The 20,750-nt window shown below is 39.0% G+C and overlaps 1 protein-coding gene across 1 annotated transcript in view; it reads right to left on the bottom strand.

The window, feature by feature from the left end:
- LOC135464874 (adenylate cyclase type 3-like) overlaps nucleotides 1-20,750 on the bottom strand; it is a 42,876-nt gene that overhangs the window by 1,404 nt on the left and 20,722 nt on the right. The window contains 17 exon segments of the mRNA XM_064742443.1: nucleotides 529-653; nucleotides 2,203-2,345; nucleotides 3,084-3,193; nucleotides 4,809-4,955; nucleotides 5,924-6,082; nucleotides 6,637-6,720; nucleotides 6,916-6,997; nucleotides 9,281-9,537; nucleotides 10,683-10,799; nucleotides 11,461-11,548; nucleotides 12,639-12,800; nucleotides 14,231-14,325; nucleotides 15,254-15,337; nucleotides 16,220-16,358; nucleotides 17,234-17,392; nucleotides 18,376-18,503; nucleotides 19,893-20,004. Of these exon segments, the coding sequence (XP_064598513.1) occupies nucleotides 529-653; nucleotides 2,203-2,345; nucleotides 3,084-3,193; nucleotides 4,809-4,955; nucleotides 5,924-6,082; nucleotides 6,637-6,720; nucleotides 6,916-6,997; nucleotides 9,281-9,537; nucleotides 10,683-10,799; nucleotides 11,461-11,548; nucleotides 12,639-12,800; nucleotides 14,231-14,325; nucleotides 15,254-15,337; nucleotides 16,220-16,358; nucleotides 17,234-17,392; nucleotides 18,376-18,503; nucleotides 19,893-20,004 (2,191 nt within the window).

The following is a 20,750-nucleotide window of genomic DNA, read 5'->3' as shown; positions in this document are numbered from 1 at the left end:
GTTAACTTTTTAATGCTGTGGGAAATTATTTACGTAGGATCCACAGATTTTAAGCCATAGCCTGAATTCCATGAACTGAGCATTGCTGATTAGAAGAGCCTGAATCCCAGAGATACGTCTTGTTGCCTTGGCTCAAGTATTTCCATGGAATGGAGTCGCCATGTAAACTAGTTTATGTATGTCGTTTTATGCTTCCGTTAGTCTTAAACGAATTCTTTTAACAATTGTATGCTGTTTTTTTTCGTACCATTACCTTGCGTTAAGGAGTTCTTTCCTTAACATTATTTAGGCTGCAAAAACATACGAGATCTAAGCTAGAAAGAAAAAATCTTAAAGAAAAACATTGTAGAGCAGACACGGGCCTACACTGTCTAAATCATGGTGCGATGTATTGATAATTGAACATGTAAGCATAGGCCTAGGCTTGTAAAGCTTACAAAATACAAGACATAAAGGCGCAAATATGAAATAAGATATTTGCTGGGCCTCCACCTACACACCACAAGCCAGCCATCGAGCAGGTTTTACCTGTATTCTGCCTGCTTGCCCCGTGGAATCCATTCTGCTCGCCACGTTGACCGTATTACCCCAAATATCATAATGAGGTTTACGGGCTCCAATTACCCCAGCGACAATTGGACCATGGTTTATACCTGACAACAGAAAAACGTTAGGTTGATGTTACGTTCACTAAATTTACACTAAAAAAAACTAGATGCTGTTGTTTGTGTTTACTAAACACCAAACGTAGTGTAGTTATGTAGAATATGGAGAAAGACAACCCCATATAATGAGTACTTCATACGTGCTCATTGTGTAAGACTCCTTAACAGAGCCTAGTGACCCAAGTCTGTAAGGTGTGGCAAGAAAAAAAAGCTAATTTATACTTTATGCATAATAAAAATACCAGTAATAACTTGCAAATCCAACTTGCATTGAGAAAAGGACATAATAAACTACCGGTAAGTAAAAACAAAATAGCAATCTGCATATATGACCCATCGTATTTCACAAGTTCTTATAATGCACTCTTTCACACGGACGCTGTTCCTTTATTAATGACGTTATTAAATATTGAACAAGCTAGAATCATTACTTTTTCTCTGCCCTCCACATTGTCTTTTTCATATCGCTGACTGAATCCCAACACTAGGAACAGGTCCTAAAAGGTGTTAGATTGATTATTACTTTAAATAATACAACACTCTGCCCATATGATAAGCAGAGATTCATCTGTCGGTTTTAAAACACTTATCATTGACATCTTTCTCCATCTACACAATCATCACTTCCATCTATGAACCCTACGCATGCGCTCATATTGTCTTTCAGGAAATTTTGGTTATCTATCTCATCTTAGGGCCGATGTTGAGGTTCGTCTTGTACGCAATAATCGTGGGGAAAAGTTGCACTCAAGGATCAAAACATTGCCTATGCGCCCAACGGGAAAAAAAGATAACAATAAATCCCTGGCCAAGATTAGGTTTGAACCTGTACCTAGTTAGAGTGCCAGAAGTTGGAAGTCGTGCATCTTAACACTGGGCTACGACTCTAATTAGAATTTACGCCGAACTCAAAGCGCTTTATTTACTTGTCGGCGGCGAAGTACAGAGCCAGAGGGAGGTTGATTCGATCACACGACGTCACTGAAAGCGGACTAGTGGTGCTTTTGGTAATAAAGGACTTCCAGCATGGAGAGAAAAGACAGATTTTCAAAACATAGTAAAAAAATCACACGCCCCCTAGCATCATGGCTTAAGCAGGATTATGTAAAAAGGATTGATGTTAATTGCAATACATTAGACGTGACTGGTCTAGAATGTTTCAGAATGCTGTGTTGTCATCATATTTAACATACAATAACATTAAAACAAGACAAAGGATCACCACATACTGACATCAAATACAAATATCACAATTCTTTATCACGATGGAATTTCTACAATTCAACAAGTACATTTATCTCTTTGTTCTACTTGAGACACGCCATCAAATACCAGGCACCGGTTGTTCAAAAGTGCACCAAAAGTTAAGCCAGGCTTAAACTTTAAAACTAGACTTGGCCTAATACAAAACGAATAAGGCTTTAGTTCAGATTGAAGTTAACACTGGGATTAATTGCAAATTTACTATTGAACAACTGGGTCTACAATACTGTTTAACATAACGGAAATATCTAGAAGAAGAAAAGCCAAAGCTTACCTATTCGCAAGACGAATGTGTTAAAAGATTGGGCGTTGATTCGGTCCAAAGTTAGCTTCAAACAGAAGGCAAACTGTACAAGATCGTCAAAGTGCTGCCATTTTTCTTTGAATGTCGCCCCCTGGAGGAAGAAATTCAAATAAATGATAAGTTATGGACACATTTTCATGCTGGAGCAGGTTTCATAGACTGCATTTTTTGGAAACACATCCACACTTCTCATAATGCAAGTTCATCGACTGGTTTTCGGACGCACTTATATATTTCTCCAAGAGCAGTTTTCAACGAAAGCAATGTTTGGACACACCTTCATACTGTTGAAAGTCTTTTAAGGTTTTAAGGACTGCAATATTTGGACACATATCTGTTCAGTTCACAATTCACGTTTCAACGAGATACACTTCCATACAGTTAAAAGAGCAAGTTTCAAAGGCTGCAATATTTGGATTACAATTTTTGGGCACACTTTCATACTCCTCAAAGAACAGTTTTCAACTACTGCAATTTTTGGTCACACATTCATATTGGAGAAAGAGCAGGTTTCAACGACTGCCATATTTAGGCACATCCACACTGGTAACAATGAACGTTTCAAGGACTGCAGTTTTTTGACACGCATCCACACTTCTAACATTGCAGGTTCAGCCACTGGTTTTCGGGCGCACTTCCATACATCTCACAGCACAGGTTCATGGACACACATGCGTACACATTTCTCAAAATCTGTGTTTCAACAATTGTAATTTTTGGACACACTACCACACTGCACACATATTACAGACAAATACTGCTTGTTTCTATTTCACTGGTCTCGATGTTCAGGGGAACTTTATGCGCACTAAGATGAGATTCCAGTTTTGTATTTCTGATATCATTGGTCTCCATGTTCACTCACCTTGGGCGGTGCGAACATCATCCCGCTGGCCGCCATATACGTGGACTGGACTGTCTTAATTTTGGTGATGGATTTAAAACGAGGCTCCTTGAGCAGCTGTCGATAAAAATAAAAAGACGAGACATGTTTTTTTTTTAATAATTTATCAGTAAATATATTTGTTTAAGAGACACTTCTATCAACAGTTTTACTCCTTTTCGATTGTTTGGTATTATTCTTACAGCTCTTGGTGTTTCACGGGTTGTTGCCCTGTTTTGCTTTTTAACCAAGTTTACGACGGGGGTACAGTGACACGACATCGTATTTCCGGTTGCTCTCATATGGCGTTTTGCTGTTACAACTTTTGGTATTTCACTGGTTTGTTTGCTTACTGAATTATACGCAATTACAAATAGATTTGTGGCATTTTGTATTTTTGCGTAGAAATAACAGTTAGATCATCATAACAGTATATAAGATTGCTTTCCACTAATGACCATAGGTTTGGATTTAATCGATTTTTGTTTAACGTCAAGGTCAAGGACTTTCACTTACACGAAGACGGTCATGGGTGTAGTAAACCGGAGTGTCCGGGATAATCCAACGACCACTGGCAAATATGTGAGAATTTCGGAGTAAAGGTTGATTTATAGCGTTACCAAGCACTTTATAAAGATATATCTGTGGCGGTTTAGGTCAGTTCCCACTCTTCTCCCTACATAAATCAGGTTATGTTGTTTGTTGTCTTTTATTTTAAGATTATGTTTCAAATGCTACCAGATGGAGAAAGCATAAAAATTATATGAAGTTCAGATGAAAGAGTTTTAAAAGTTAGTTACATACATTGTCTTTAATATATTTTCCGATTTTTCTTTAATGAGATTTTGAATACAATTTTTGTATGGTGGGTATTTGGGGCCACCACATGGTATACATTGTCTCTGCATAATAATTCTCTAAATGAGGGTGTAACACAGGGATAATAAATATATTCGTGCTAGAATTTGGTATTTCCAGCTAACAAATGCTTTCAACCTGAATTTTAATCATATTTATGTTTTCGATATATTCATAAATATTACAATAATTAACATTAAATGCATGTCTATGAATACAAGCAATAATTTATTAGGCGTAGAAAATATTAAAGACCATATTTACAAATAACTTCACACGTTCTTTCTTTTGGTATTTGCAATACTTGTTATTGTCTGCTCCTGTAAAGTGTCTTCTGAGTTCCCATCTTTCCCAGTTTGATCTGTGTTTATCGTTGCGAAATTTCTGATGTTAAACAACCCAGTCTCTCAAGGAATCACCACTGGTATGGAATTAAGGGTAACAACTATGATAAAACGAAGCAAAGATCAGGAGACAGACCATTGAAAATCGTCTTTCAAAATACGTGTACTACGATTTTTTCCACTGAATCCAGCAATCCAGCCAAACATGTGGTTTTAAATGCAGCCAAATATTTGGCAAATATGGCTTCATATTTATAAAACTGACTATACAGTGAAATAAAATCTCAAACAAAAAATTATTTATTTGACTGACTAATGTTCTCAAACAAAAAAAAAAAAAAAAAACAAAAACAAAAAAAAAAAAAAAAAAAAATTCATTTATATGTTTTCTTTCCTTTTGTTAATAAATGATCAAAACAAGAATGGCTAAAATATTCAACTTTAGACTGAGCAGATAAATCAGTGTTATGTAGTTAAAGACATGTTCTCACTTCGTCATAATCGGAGATGATTTCATTCAGGAATCTCAGACATTCCAGCCCGTTGTTGTTGATTGCATCTTCGGAGTAGAAGTCGTTAAAGTTCGGACAGGAAGCGAACATCACGCCGACGCTCTCGTGCAAGTTGCTGTACAGTTCCTGTCAGGGTGAATATATTTATTCATTTTTTTCTAAAACAATACTGAAGAATTTTTCATTTATATTGTGGCGGTCAGTTGTATGAGAGCCGTATGGAGCCGGAGTACCCAAGGCCGGAAGAGCACCTCCAGGCATTGTCTAAGGCTGGGGTTAAGCCGCACATTGCGAATGTCATAGCGACTGAAATTGTGTGTTTAAATCAAGCCTTGGCTAGCTATCCAACTCAGAACTGTTTTTTTTAAAGTAAAACCAACAGAATATTTCTTTAACATTTTGTCATTTAAAACTTGTTACAGTAAATACTATTCAACAAGTTAATCGAAATGTAAATCTGTATTAATAAACTTGAGCAAAGTAAATAATCTTTTCAGAGAGGAATTCTTTAATGTGGGTATAGCCTGATTTGGAACCGCATGGCGCATATAGCGCGTAAATTTGCAAACTCCGCGAGGCCTCTATCCTCACTGACATGTCAGAGTAGGGCTACATTTATCTTTGACCCACTTTAATCCTGTCAGCTTATTGTTCTCAGTTTTATTGCCTCATGACATGACTAAAATGGAAAACTGTTTCACATTCAAACATCCATAGATGGTTTTTGTACGTCATTATTCCTACCCACTACTATTCCACACCCCTCACCTCCCATACTGATTGCGCCTTTCATTGGATGCGTCCGCCGATCCATTCATTGAATCTTACCCCGCACTGCTGTCTATTATTTGTTCGTGTATATAAATCACCTATGTATCTTAAGTGTCTTGATGATCATAAATACAATTTTGTAGAAATAATGAAAAGTCACAGATTATGCAACTTCTATTTTTTTTTCTCAGAATCTATATTTTTACACTATGCATTAACTTTCTGACATTTATCGAAGAACAAGCCCGATTAAGTCGTAAATGCAGCAATTTTTACATTCGACTATATCTAATTTCCGGACTGGATCTTTTTTTCTGACGTACCTCATCTCTCAGAGTCCTTCCGATGAAATCTTTGGCCACGTGGGACGGAAGTATGTTATACACGAGAGCCTCGTTTTTCTGCCGCAGTGTCGTTACTTCCTCTTTCCGGTCTTCCGCCTGCTCTTTACAGTAATGGAGTCTCCGAGAAATGAGCTCCAGCTGTAATATTATCATTGATAAGTCATCAGGGATTTATCAGTGTTGTGTTTAGGAGTCATTATAGACTCTTTACAGTAGTAGAGTCCCTCATATACCAGCTCCGGCTGTAACATTATCAGTGAGAAGTTATCAGGGAGTTATCAGACTATACTCTTTACAGTGGTGGAGCCTGCGGAATATTAGCCCCAGCTGTAACATTCATCTGTGTGAGAAGTTATCAGGGAGTTATCAGTGCTGTGTAATGGAGTCACTATAGACTTCTTACAGTATTGGAGTCTCCGGTATATTAGCTCCAGTTTAACCAGTTATCAGTGATGTGTTCAGGAGTCTACCGACAATGTTATGCTAAACATATACGCGATAACATCCTATTAAACACATAGGCGGCAATGTCATACGAGACTAATACGTGTCAATGTCTCGCTGAACACATAGGCGGCACTGTCATACGAGACTCATACGTGGCAATATCTCGCTGAACACATAGGCGGCAATGTCATACGAGACTCATACGTGGCAATATCTCGCTGAACACATAGGCGGCAATGTCATACGAGACTCATACGTGGCAATATCTCGCTGAATGCAAGGGCTACATTGTCCTTATGAGACTCATACATCTGCGTGGCAATATCTCGCTGAACAACAACAACAACAACAACAGCAACAACAACAATAATAATAGTATGTGCCATAATTTTAGCACATGTAGGCGGTAATATATAATATTAAATACACAGGTGGAAAAACAAATTAAACTTTCAAACATATCTCCTGTTAAAAGGCGGCAAAAGAATACCTAGCCGGTATTAAAGGGGCAGTGTTTTACTTACAGCTCTGTTGAACTCCAGTAGAATCAGTGTTATGATACACATCACACCGGTTAAAGAGTACATAATATCGACTCTGCTAAACCTACAACATAGATAAACAATGTTCGGTTCATATGTGCTCTTCGTCCATTCGCCATTGAGAAAAACAAGGTACCAGGTGTGCTGTAACAGCATAGGGTACAAGGCAATAACAAACTCAGAGCCCAATTAAGTGTATTAAGACTTAAGCCCGGTATTAACTATAGCCCAGACTTAAGTGCCATTTACTTTGTATTAGGATGATATTGGTATTAAGGTTTAATCCTGGCTTAACTTTAATACACTTTTGAACATCTGGCAACAAGTGACTGCACTTAAATGGAGTCATCGTCATTCATTAATGTGACACAAACGATCTGACAAAGTCAGCGACATTCAAAGCGCCGAGCAAAACTGTACCCCAAAGTATTTTAATACATACATTTTTGATGCGCTATAAACACATTTAAAGTAGATATTGGCCGGAGAGCAAAAATGCCTTTTTCAGACATTTAGTTGATTTGAAGTCACCTCATTTTATTTTATATGCTTTTTAATTTATGTTGAGTCAGTTTAACGTCATAATATAGGCATTGTTCACTTGTAAGACGGTAGGCTTATGGGCAAAATGGTCGCAGTAAATCGCTGCTTTTTCCCCAGGCAAACCTCTGGACTTAAAGCAGTACCCGACCAATGCAGGACTGAATTCGATCCTGTGATCTTTCTGTTCTGGAGCCATTCGGAACATCTCCGGATTTAAAATCGCGGTCGAACTGGCAAGAGCTAGATTTGAACCGTCGACCTCCTTGGTCAGAGGTCATTAGGCTACGATGATGATAATGTACGGTTTGACGCGATTCGATTCAAAGGAAAACAAAACACTAAGTTGAAGTATATGTCAGAAGAAAGACCACCGTCCTAAAAATAGTTCGATTTATTTATTTTTTTTCTACCGAGTAAAATGTCCTTGAAAGTCTGGTTCTACCTTTCCTGACAATATTTTAACCAGTGACGTCACATCATGTATTTTGTCACTTAACTTACATTGACTGCTAAATTTCATGATTGAAAATGTTTATACATATGGATTTACGAATGCATTCACCAGATGGATCTTGAAACGAGCTATTTCAAGTAAAAAAAACATGGAAGTGACGTCACTGAGACCGTGGAGTTCACTCCAGGCCACAGTAGTGTCATGTGTTTTAAAACCATTTCACTCGATTTGAAAACGTCTAAAGAAATAAATCAAATTATTTTCTTTTAGTGGTCTTACATATATACTTCATTCAAATGTTTTCTTTGCCTTAAAAAGAAAAGACATCTCAAAATAGAAGTAAGCATCACCATATGGAATGCTGGAAACTACAAGTAATGGTACTTTCATTTATACTAATATTTTTACACCCTTTGAATTGGAATTAAATGCATTGAAGCCTGGATTCTATTAAGATGGGGTGGGGTGGGGAAGATGGAGGAGCTCCGTGGCTCATTTGCTTAGCGCGCCAGCACGGCACAATGACCCAGGAGCCTCTCACCAATGCGGTCGCTGTGAGTTCAAGTTCAGCTCATGCAGGCTTCCTCTCCGGCCGGCAACCTGTCGATGGTCGTGGGTTTCGCCGGGGCTCTGCCGGGTTTCCTCCCACCATAATGCTGGCCGCCGGAGTATAAGTGAAATATTCTTAAGTACGGCGTAAAACACCAATCAAACAAATAAATAAATAAATATTAAGGTAGGCTGTTATGGACCATGCTGCTTGTGACAACTCTGACGTCACATTACAGTTTTCGTCCTCAAATTCACCTGCGGGCGAAATTTGTGATCAATATTTAAGTCATCTTTTACTTATAAATAATAAAAACTGTGCCAAGACACTCAAAAACTTATTCTGTTCATGTTAACTGAAAGTTCATAGTCTGAGTGATGCTAGAATGTACTCTGTTGTTTTAAACACAATATTCTGTCATATTCAACCTGCTAGGCTAAAAGAATCTTTACGTTAAATTAATAGAACATTAATATAAACATTATAATCTACTGCAACAACAGAAGACATTCTAGCAGATGAACAGATTATTTTTTTTGAGAGTAAAAGTTATGTATAGACTGGAAAACCCTTCCTATGACGCCAGAATACCTCAAGGCCTGTTATATGATCCATAATATAGTAGTTTAGTATACCTTGCTGTATATTTCAGCTTCTTCCTTTTTGAAACTAAAACCAAAATAAATATAAAGTAAGGTTTTTGTCGTTTTCTTATATTTCATGATAATAATCAAATCAATTTCTTTTCATTTTAACATAGCATTTGTTTTTTTTTTTAATTATTCAGCACAATATATTACCTGTACTGGTCCAACACGTGCTCATAGCGGTCAAACAGGCTCGGCAGAGCGACGAGGCAGGTGAGGACATATGTACAGGTGATGATGACGATGAGGCAGGACTTTAGGATGTGGCTGATCTGTACTAGGAGAGTCACTCCGATCAGGCTTATCTCCCCGTAGTAGATGAAGTAGGACGGGTACTGACACGTGGGGTCGCTCGGCTCCAGGACCCCGGTCGTCGTATCGTTATATGAGTGATTTGTGTCGCAGCTGAACTGATAGAAGCAATGTAGACAAAGACAACACAAATTTCACTTATATAAATTCTTTGATGGATAAAAGTATCGTAAGTTTACGAAAGAACCAAATCATTTTCCTGATGTAAACCGGTAGTCGAGTCAATCTCACGAAGTGAATGGTCCATGTTTAAAGATAGAATGTTGAAACCAACTGACCGATCGACCAACTGACCGATCGACCAACTGCCCAATCGACTGCTTGGTGCAGCTAAGATGCATCCTGGTGTCTCTTGGATGCGTGTAAGAGAAAATAATGGTAGGTTTGTCACATTGTCAGAAATATAAGCCCTTTTGGATTTATTTTAGTTGTATACAACCAACCAAAAATAAAGCTTCTAGGATATCTACTGGATTTTAGACAGCATTTAAGGATTTGGAGGTTTGAACAGCATGTAGACTGGCGTTAAGACAATTTGTGGATTGGAGTCTTGGACAGCTGGTAGATTTGAGGTTTGAACAGCATGCGGATTGGAATTTTTGGACGGCATGTAGATTGGAAGTGTGGACAACATGCATTGGTTGGCGTTTGAACAGCATGAAGATTAGAATTTTGGACAACATGCATTCATTGGAATTTTGGACGGCCTGTTAACTGATGTTTAGGACAGCACGTGGCCTGGAGTTTGGGTCAACTCGTATACATGAATTTTGGACAGCATACTTATTGGAATTTTGAACGGCATACACTGACTGGAATTTTGGACAGAATGTAAATAGGATCGAGTGGACAGGACGTAGATTAAAGATTTGGACAACATGTAGACTGGAGTTTTAGACGGCATGTACGTTGGAGTTTTAGACGGCATGTAGATTGGAACTTTGGACAACACGTACATAAGAGTTTTAGACACCACGCACTGATTGGGATTTTAGACAGCATATGGACTGGTGTTTAGGACCTCATGTAGCCTGAAGTTTTAGACAACATATGAATTTTGGACAGCATGTAGATCGACGTTTTATACAGAGCGTAGATTGAAGTAGGCTGGAGTTTTGGACGGCATACTGATCAAGTTTTAGAAAGCGTGTATAGAGTGGAATTTTGGACAGCATATTTATTTGAATTTTAGACAAGATGGTGACTGCATATAGACAGCATGTAGATTGGAGTTTGACCTCACCATGTCAAAGACGTCCAGGGAAGCCATGATGAAGACGGCCAGGGTGCCCCAGACTGATCTAGCCAACCAGCGGCTCTCCACCCAGTTAGAAAACCTCACGACGACCCGGGGGTAACCCTAAAAACAGACCATGGGTAGCTCAGAAAGAGTAATGACGACGTATTGGAGATTAACGCCACATAGGCAGCAGACCTGTTTCAGCCATGTGGTGGTGTCACTCACGGCAACCACACAATGCATCCAGGAAACAGTCACGGCAACCACACAGTGCATCCAGGAAACAGTCACGGCAACCACACAGTGCATCCAGGAAACAGTCACGGCAACCACACAGTGCATCCAGGAAACAGTCACGGCAACCACATAGTGCATCCAGGAAACAGTCACGGCAACCACACAGTGCATCCAGGAAACAGTCACGGCAACCACACAGTGCATCCAGGAAACAGTCACGGCAACCACACAGTGCATCCAGGAAACAGTCACGCAAATAGGAATATGTATAATCTTATGTAATACACTAAATACCTCTAGACTATAGTCAGAATTACATGAGATATTATACATGTATTATGTCTGCGGGGTGATGGGGGCACAGGCCAAAAAAACAAGATGTTCAATGCTTTCATAGTAATCCTAGGTCAATTTTGGAAGAGGTTTTTTTTCTTGAAGATTGGGGCTCTTGTCGTAGATCCCTTTGTACCTTTAGACTCATTGTTTATCTTTACAAAGTTCTTCCCTAAGCTCAAATCAGATCTATTGTCGATTGATAACTTACCCGTGGGTAATTTATTGCAAGAGTAACAACTGTCATGGCGACCAGCAAAACCTCCCCGGCTGCAAAAGTGGCGTACGTGACGGCATTTCTGTGGCGTAAAACACAGTAAATTACATATACTCAAAATGTTTAGCCATATTTTACATGTTTATCGGCCTTTTACACATAATTTACACATTATCGGCCATGTTTGCAGGACTATGTATGTTTACTGAAAATATCCACCTAATTAATATGTAAACATACCACATGTTTAGTGCAATAAACACATTTCTTAGGTTACTAAATATTGTGTATTATGACTAAACACCTAGGCTCGTTTCCAAACTGTAACAGAAATGTGTTTAAAAAAGAAACATATATCTTTAGTGTGTACTTCATCGCGATGCAAAGTTAGAAGTATCAACATTGAAGGGATTTCCTAACCGGATGATGTCCCTTTGCACATATGTAAGCAGAGCAAGAATGACCATGTATTGTTTGTAATTTAATCGCAGGTCTCTTCCTGGAAATGACAGAGACACGAATGGTACATTTCTTGTTTGTATCATACTCTTTTCAAGTTACTGCGCTAAACACGTACACAATTACGGAGGTAGCATGCAGTGTTTTATTGCGTTTCCGTTTCTTTCGTAGATGAACTTGAATGCCATGACCATAAAGGTTTCTGAAATACGTTCTCGATAAATAGACGAATTGTTTATTTTAGATGTAATACTTTCTAGATGTAATATCAATCATTCACAACCCAGTGATTCATCAAATTATTTCATCGTCGTTTTAGGCCATTTCACAGGCCTTATCGAACTGTTTGCAAAGTACCCGACAAACATGTCGACGAATTCAGAATAATTGCATTTCAAAACCTGTAAAGAGGTGCCTGACATTTGAAACTTCCTCTTTGGAAGAAGTGGAATCACCACGTCCATGTCATATATCACTGGACAAAGCTTACTTGGGTCATACAACACTTTTTCCAAAGGGGTGTTATCAAAATTGTCACGCACCTATTTGCAGGCCTACAAGTTACCATAAGCTGAAAAGAGACCGTATTTCACCGGTTACGTGTGATGAGCATCCACACTCTCATCGTTCCGCTGGCTTTGCTCTCAATGCTGCAAGTCATTTATTGTATTCAATAAAAATTAATCGAACCTTTAACACATGTACATACTCACCTTGGAGCAATGCACATTTGAGAGCAGAAGCAAGCCACGGGCACAAGGCACAGTCCGATCATTCCGATGCCGCTAAAGTGCTCCTTCTTTTGGATGTAACCGATTTCTCGGTTGGCGTTTTTGAAACGGAGTGTTATGAAGTTCATAACTTTCCAAATTTCACTGAAAAGAATAGGTTATTAGACAAAGTTGGCAAAAAGAAAAAAAAATCAATCAACCAAACACCAAAAACTTGAGAAATGTTTCTTAACAAAATTCACCTTTCTTTTACCATCGAAATACGTAGTGCTGTTTGTTTAACGTTTATGTTTATTTATTTATTTATTTGATTGGTGTTTTACGCCGTACTCAAGAATATTTCACACGACGGCGGCCAGCATTAAGGTGGGAGGAAACCCATGACCACCCGCAGGTTGCTGGTAGACCTTCCCACATACGGCCGGAGAGGAAGCCAGCAAGAGCTGGATTTGAACTCACATCGACCGCATTGTTGAGAGGTTCCTGGGTCATAACCCTGCGCTAGCGCGTTAACCAACAGAGCCACAGAGGCCACCTTAGCGTTTATAATTGAAGGCATATTTTGCCGAATCCCTGAATCACTATAACCGCTTTTTTGTTTTTAAGGTTTCCCCACAACGCCCAGGGCCCTTCCCACAATGCAGAAAACACCGGTGACGTCAGCCTAGGCGAGCCAATCATGTGGCATTATTCGTGCTTATTCTTACGTGATTGGTCCTTATGGGCTGAAGACACTGGTGTTTCCGGTAGTGGTAAGTGCCATTAATCTGTCATGTATGTGATCATACTTCTCAAAACGCATGTGCCGCTCCCTATACGCTCGCCCTGCATCACTACCACCACTAGACTTGCCCAAAACTAAGCTGAACGTTCCTGCCGTAATGTAAAGCTTCCGTCATATGAACTTCCACGCGAAAAATTTCACTAAAATAAAAAACGACTTGAACCCTACCTTATTTTTGCTATCCACCAATTTCCTGATAAGAACAAACCGTTAACATGTCAAAGCCGGCATTGGTAAACCATCTTTCAACAGTAATCCAGCCGTTTAAACTTTTGAATCGGGCAAACCAAACTTACGTCCACCATATTTGGAAATTCAATGAAATTGAATGAAATTGCCCTTGTGGAAGTCCAGATGAGCGAAGCTGGGCGTTACGGTAGGAAGATTAGCTTTGAGCTACCACTAGACAAGCTTGATCCGCCACACTGTTGTCAGCGCGCGGAACTATTTAATCAGCATTTAGCAATAAAACTATTTCAGGTGTTGGTTAGCGTCGTATAGTGAATATTTTAGACAAGGCTAATGCATGTGTACAAAATATTGTTAGAAACAATGGCTGACAGTTTTTGTGTTGCTGACATCACTTCCTGCTTCATCGCCGTGGCTTCCGTGACCTCTAGCGTTCTGTAAGATCTCTGTACAATACTTGCCAGTGATGGCAGTGGTGTAAAGCGAACTGACCTTGAGAGCGTAGCATGCGATCTAAGGAGCATGGTATGTCACCAGGTCCTCGGCTGGCTTGCGAGTCTCCCTACTCAGATACACCAAAGTTGCTGTTGTTGTAACTTACCCTGCCCGTTCTCGCTCCATCAATGCCTCGTACAGCCTCCGCTGGAGAAGCCTCTCATGATTAAGTTCCTTCTGTTTAGTCAAGTCCATGGTTTCCTGTTCAAAGAGAAAAGCTTCAACTATTAACTTTTACGTATGCACCATAGGCCTTCCTGGTCTTTCACACCTATCAAAAATGCTGTATCCTCAACTGTGTATCATGCCGGTTTGGTTTCTGTTTACGATTGATTGGAAAACCGGTAACAATTACAGTTTATTATAAGAGGACAATGGTTAGTCTGACTTTGACCCGAGTCGCCACTGCCCGGGAAAAGGTACCCCATTCTGGTGACGTACGTGTATATATCCTATTTGCCAAAAACGTATCCTATTTGCCAAAAATGTACCCTATTTGCCAAAAATGCACCTGTGCCAGTGCACGCCCTTTAGTGTGTCGTGATAGGAGTGTAAAGCCTGTTAAGGTCAGGAAAAGATATCTCCTTACTCGAATATCCCTGAGAATTCTTATAGTTGCAAAAAGGAGACTTTTGCAAACGTTTGATCCTTTGTTACTTGCGAGGTGGCCAAACTCGCGCAGATATCATCGAATTCGAAACATATGAACTCTCAGTGAGTCACTCTCAGTAAGAAAGTTACAAATCGTATCCAATAAAGCTTGTCCCATTTTCAATTAATGGGTCAAACCTTACCCTGTGAACCTGGATTAAAGGTATCACCCAACAATCGTGATTTTTGGTCGTTCAAAATTCGGCGTTAATGTCGTTCTTCATTAATGTTGCAAACCACCGTAAAGTGGATCGTGAAGTTAAAAGACGACAGTAATCAACAAACGCCGGTGGACCATCGCTACATGCGCTTTGTAGGTTTTGTTTTGCGTCGTTAATAATCGGATAACTAATAATTCATGTGTGAGTCCGTGGTGAGATATACATGCTGTACTGTGGCCTAAAATATGCACGGAAAAGTTTAGTTTGTGAATACAAAACTGTGGCAAAATCACTGAGCTGAGTCCTTTAAGACTTACCGTTTCTTCAAGGTTTGACATCTTTGGTTCTGCTGCCTGACCTTTCTTGGTCGATTTCTTTTTCTCCAATGTGCCTTCTGGAAACTGGACAACGACCCAACAAAAATGATACAAATATGAATTATTAAACAAAATTATGTGCCAAAGCCTCTCGTACACATTGCGACCCAAGCGTTTTCATGGCAACCATACTTCCCCATGTGAGGAATTCCGGTGAAGAGCTACTCCTGATGATTTCACATTTGAATCACATCATCATTTATTTTCGTTCTAAATCGTGCTTATGAGTCTATGGCTTATAAATCAAATAATCAACTTGTATAGATTTAAAAGCTCAAACTTTTTACCGCTAAAGAAGTGTGCAAAAATATGGCCATCAAAACAGCGCAGACCAATAACGACACAAACCTTCGACTGGCCTTAAAGTAAGCATACGGGTCATGAATGGCAGGCTTGTTAAACGGGATCGCGGGTATTATAAATTTCATACCACTGCATGCGTCGCTAGCGACGTTCGCTTTACATTACTACCACCACTAGCAAATTTCGTACGAAAATCGTGAACACGCCTAGGTCAGAAAACACAAAAACTCTGTCCCAACGTTCTTCTATAATATTTTACACACATGCATTCCCGTTATCTAAAGTATGAACAAATGATTCAAACCAAAACCTGAAACAATTTAATTCATGAATGCCGAGTAAATAGTTCCACGCGAGGACAATAGTGTAAGGCTACGCCTAAACAAGCCTATAGGCTCCAAAGGTCAAGCTTGTCTAGTGGTGGCAGTGATGGAAAGCGAGCATAGAGAGCAGCAAATGGCTGTATGGAGTATGTAAAAAATTATGAACATATGTACATCATAGAAAGATATTAATACAACACTCGGGCATTTTAGACTATTTAATTTAATTTCATTTATTTTAATTATCTAAAAAAAAAACTATTAGCGCAGTTAAACCTACCAGGACTTTTACAGATTTTATCAGGTAAGTTGTGGTTCCTGTCATGCGCAGATAATCATCTCTCGTATCTCCCTCGCCTGGTTCCAGTTCAAACACGTCTTTAAGGAGGGATTTGGTTTGCTCAGAGATGTGAACCCGTCTACAAAAGGAAAATGCTGGTTTTATTACAAAGATTTATTTATTTGACTAATATTTTACGACGCACCGCTACTTAAGAATATTTCACTTATACGACGGCTTAAGGTTAGAATTTGGGCAATTGGGTCCTAATTGCCCCCAACCCTCCAACTACAGCTCCAACTCCACTTTCATAAATAGTCAGTAAAATCAATGCGCTCGTGTAACCTTAAAGTAATGATGACTTCCTTTGTCCAGGCGCACTGAGCGCAATCGTTGCATCTACGAACAAAAAAACAAACAATTATCAGACGAGCGGCTCGCCTGGAGAAAATGTTTATCGCGCAGAACTTACGTTGTAGGCTGCACTTAGGATGATCTCTTTTCTTTGCGCCATTTCTATTCCACGTGACAACGTTTATCAAATAGAACAGGTTAATAGTGCATACAGTAGCTAACAGTGACTAGGGGAAACTTTCCTTCCGCTATTCTATGAAGTGCTGGATTTCGTGTCAGGAGGTTTTTTCAGAACGCCCGGAACGCTCGAATGTTTATAAACTGACTACAATGGCATAAGGGCAACATTCATGAGAACCGTGATAAACTACAAAAAATTACTTTTTTGTAAGATAATATAGAAATTATATACAAAAAAATAAATGTAAGAAAACTCGGAACAATAAAAAATAATTCATTTCTGTTAACAGAATATATTTTTTTGTATTTTACTCTGTTATATCAATGGCCAAAGAAAAAAAATGAAATTTTTCGCGAAAGATAGTAAGAATAAACATGAAAACGAAAGTCCATAGCGAAATAATAAATAAATGAATTTGTTAATCCCTAAATATTAAGTCCATTAAGAGACAAATAACCACAATGTTCAGATGTACGTACCCCGGTATACCGCCAGACTCCATATGGTTGGCCAGAGTGACCTCTTACCCAGTACGTCAAACTTGCCACTGCTTCTGTCCCAGAACCCCGCCCAGCACCGCCCCCGTGTGGATCCCCCACCCTCATATTCACGTAGTCTTCGTCTTCTCTCGGACGTCACTGGCGGACAGGCAATAAATGGGTTTCTTATTTATATCTGTTTCATCGGTCCCTTTGTACTGTTTTAATATATTTGTACATTAACTGTGATGACAATTCCGCATTTTGAATAATTTAAACCAGTGATGTCTATATGTACTACGCTTCAAATCACTACATATATTTTTTTACCTAATTCTACTTAGGTCATGGCGCTAGCGGGCTGTAACTTGCTACTATTTAAAGACAAAGAATCACTAATGTTTAAAGACCATTAAACATTGTCCATAAAATAGTCTGATTTATATTTTCAGAATTTGTTCAAACTTAGAAAAGGCATTTGAAGCATTGGATTCTATGTTATGGTGGCCATTTGTCACCACCTTAGAACAGGTTTTAATGGCCTTTCATCCGGTATGCACTTGATTTTAATCTTTTCGTTGCTTTTAATCATTTGCATGAGCAGTTAGAATAAAACCCTGACTGAGGCAAATTAACAAGAGGCGGCATTTCACCGGTTACATGTGACCTTTTGTCAGCTGTCACACTGTCGTCGCTGATGTGGTCTTACTCTCTATGCTGTGCGTCTTAATTAGATTAGCCATAAAGATCTTCTTGAAACGAAATGAGGTAAACTGACAAGAGGCCGTATTTCACCGGTTACGTGTGACCATTTGCCAATCATCACACTGCCGTCACTGCTATGCTCTTACTCTCTGTTGTGTAATGTTTCTTTTTAGGTTTGACGACATAGTCGAGAGTATCTTATTCTTACAGAGGTACCACTGGCCCGAGACAGCTATATACATGTTTAAAACAATAATTTTTACATTCCATTCGGAAGGTTATATGGTTGTACTGCTCTCTGTTACATATCAACGATTACCGGTACATGACCTGACCGAGGTCGTTTGTGTGAAAACTTGACGACACCCGCCAAGCACACGTCAAATATCAAACATCACTAAGATATTAAGGCTTTGCACAACGCAAATATCTCTTACCTGATAGCCTCGACCACCGCCAGGCCCATATGGATGGAGAGGATGGCGTGATCAGAACGAGGCTCTGGAGCGCCACATATACAGTAGTAGCAGTCTCCTAGAATCTTGATCCTGAGCTGGCAGTATAACTGTAAATGTGACAGAACATACAATAGGTGACACAAGCCCTTCTTATACCTTTATACATGTATATACCTTATATGTTTTCTTAGCCTTACGTAAATGTGACAGACCATGCGATAGGTGACACAGGCCCTTCTTATATCTATATACGTGTATATACCTTATATGTTTTCTTAGCCTTACGTAAATGTGACAGAACATACAATGATTGACACAGGCCCTTCTTATACCTATATACATGTATATACCTTATATGTTTTCTTAGCCTTACGTAAATGTGACAGAACATACAATAGGTGACACAGGCCCTTCCTATATCTATACACATGTATATACCTTATATGTTTTCTTAGCCTTACGTAAATGTGACAGACCATGCAGTGGGTGACACAGGCCCTTCTTATATCTATACACATGTATATATCTTATATGTTTTTCTTAGCCTTACGTAAATGTGACAGACCATACAATGATTGACACAGGCCCTTCTTATACCTATATACATGTATATACCTTATATGTTTTCTTAGCCTTACGTAAATGTGACAGAACATACAATAGGTGACACCACTAATAAATTTTGTACCGATATCTTGAGCAACGCTGAGGTCATTTGGGTTACGGTGATGAGACAGGAAGTGAAGTTAGAAATCACTAAAACTCTTGACTTACCCTTTAGTTGTAAGAATACAATATACACCTGCATTCTCTTTATCTAAAGTATTCTCAAGGTCATTCTGTCCAGCTTTCAGCACATGTAACATATTTGAACAATTGTACTCTGTCCAGCTTTCAGCACATGTAACATATTTGAACAACTGTACTCTGTCCAGCTTTCAGCACATGTAACATATTTGAACAATTGTACTCTGTCCAGCTTTCAGCACATGTAACATATTTGAACAACTGTACTCTGTCCAGCTTTCAGCACATGTAACATATTTGAACAACTGTACTCTGTCCAGCTTTCAACACATGTAACATATTTGAACAACTGTACTCTGTCCAGCTTTCAGCACATGTAACATATTTGAACAACTGTACTCTGTCCAGCTTTCAGCACATGTAACATATTTGAACAACTGTACTCTGTACACTTCAGTTTTTTTGACCCATTTCCACACTCTATACCTTTTTTATTTAGCACTAAATGTTTAAAGGGTGCATTTCAATATTTGGACATGAGCAAATTATTTTTAATGTGATTTTCGAATTTCCTGATTTTAAAAGCGTCGTTTTTGTTTTGTTCTGATTTTAGATGTTATCATTCTAAATTTGAAACTATATCTGCTTTCTGGTTCTAACATCATCCATTCATTCATTCTTTAACATCTGCTTATTGTACTAAATGGTACTATATAGCTCAAGAAATACATCACCCGTCCATTGCTCACATTGGCTAACTTATCGAAGGCAGCAAATAGCTCGTTCAGGATCCCCACCAGCGCCTGTGCAGTGCATGTCGAGGAAATGGCCGTGAATCCCACGATATCAGCAAACAAAATACTGGAAGCAGAAGACAAAGACTGAGAGATGATTTCATAGTTTTTGACGTCATTAATGCCTTGTCACTAACTAGAAGAATCAATATTTTCTGAATAGATGTAATATAATTACAGGTGATGCCGGAAGGATGTAAACAGTGCTTCAAGCGTAGCCAGTGAACAGCTCTGTATGTTATGGCACATGTAGGAAAGAATACGATATAAATTTGATCTAGTACCAAACTACAATTAGTTACGAATCAAATGGAAAGTGTAAAAGTTAATTTGAAGCGCATTACAAATAGCTTATTAATTGATATATAGTTAAAGGAGCTGATTCCTGGAGAGAGCACATTAGCTATATAGATGTATAGGCTTATTGCTTTAGGGGTAAATGACGTTGTACTTGAATATTGTCCATTATTATCATTTTGCCCGTACTCCACAATTAAAGCCTAACACCCTTCTGTTTTCAGGTAGATTTTCCTTCGCTCCTTTAAGCTGCGTTTGTTTCTTTTTTTTTTTTTTTTTTTTGGCTTTTTGCGGTGGTGTCATTTTGTAGGATACGCTTCACATGTTCAATATGGACAGGAATGTGTGTGTTTGTCGGGAAATGAAGGCAGATATACACCAGGCAAATGCCCTGAACAGTCCATCGGCCTCTGACTGGGTAGGTTTCAACCTGATCGACTGTTTTTCCATTCTGTGAAAAATTTCATCGGTCAACCCCCTTCAGGAATATGACTGGTGTTGTGTCAGGGCTCGGCG

The sequence above is a fragment of the Liolophura sinensis genome, chromosome 4 (assembly GCF_032854445.1).
Source record: "Liolophura sinensis isolate JHLJ2023 chromosome 4, CUHK_Ljap_v2, whole genome shotgun sequence".
In the NCBI taxonomy this organism is placed as follows: domain Eukaryota; kingdom Metazoa; phylum Mollusca; class Polyplacophora; order Chitonida; family Chitonidae; genus Liolophura; species Liolophura sinensis.
Note: the sequence above shows the minus strand (reverse complement) of the source record. Positions and strands in the feature narration are given on the sequence as shown.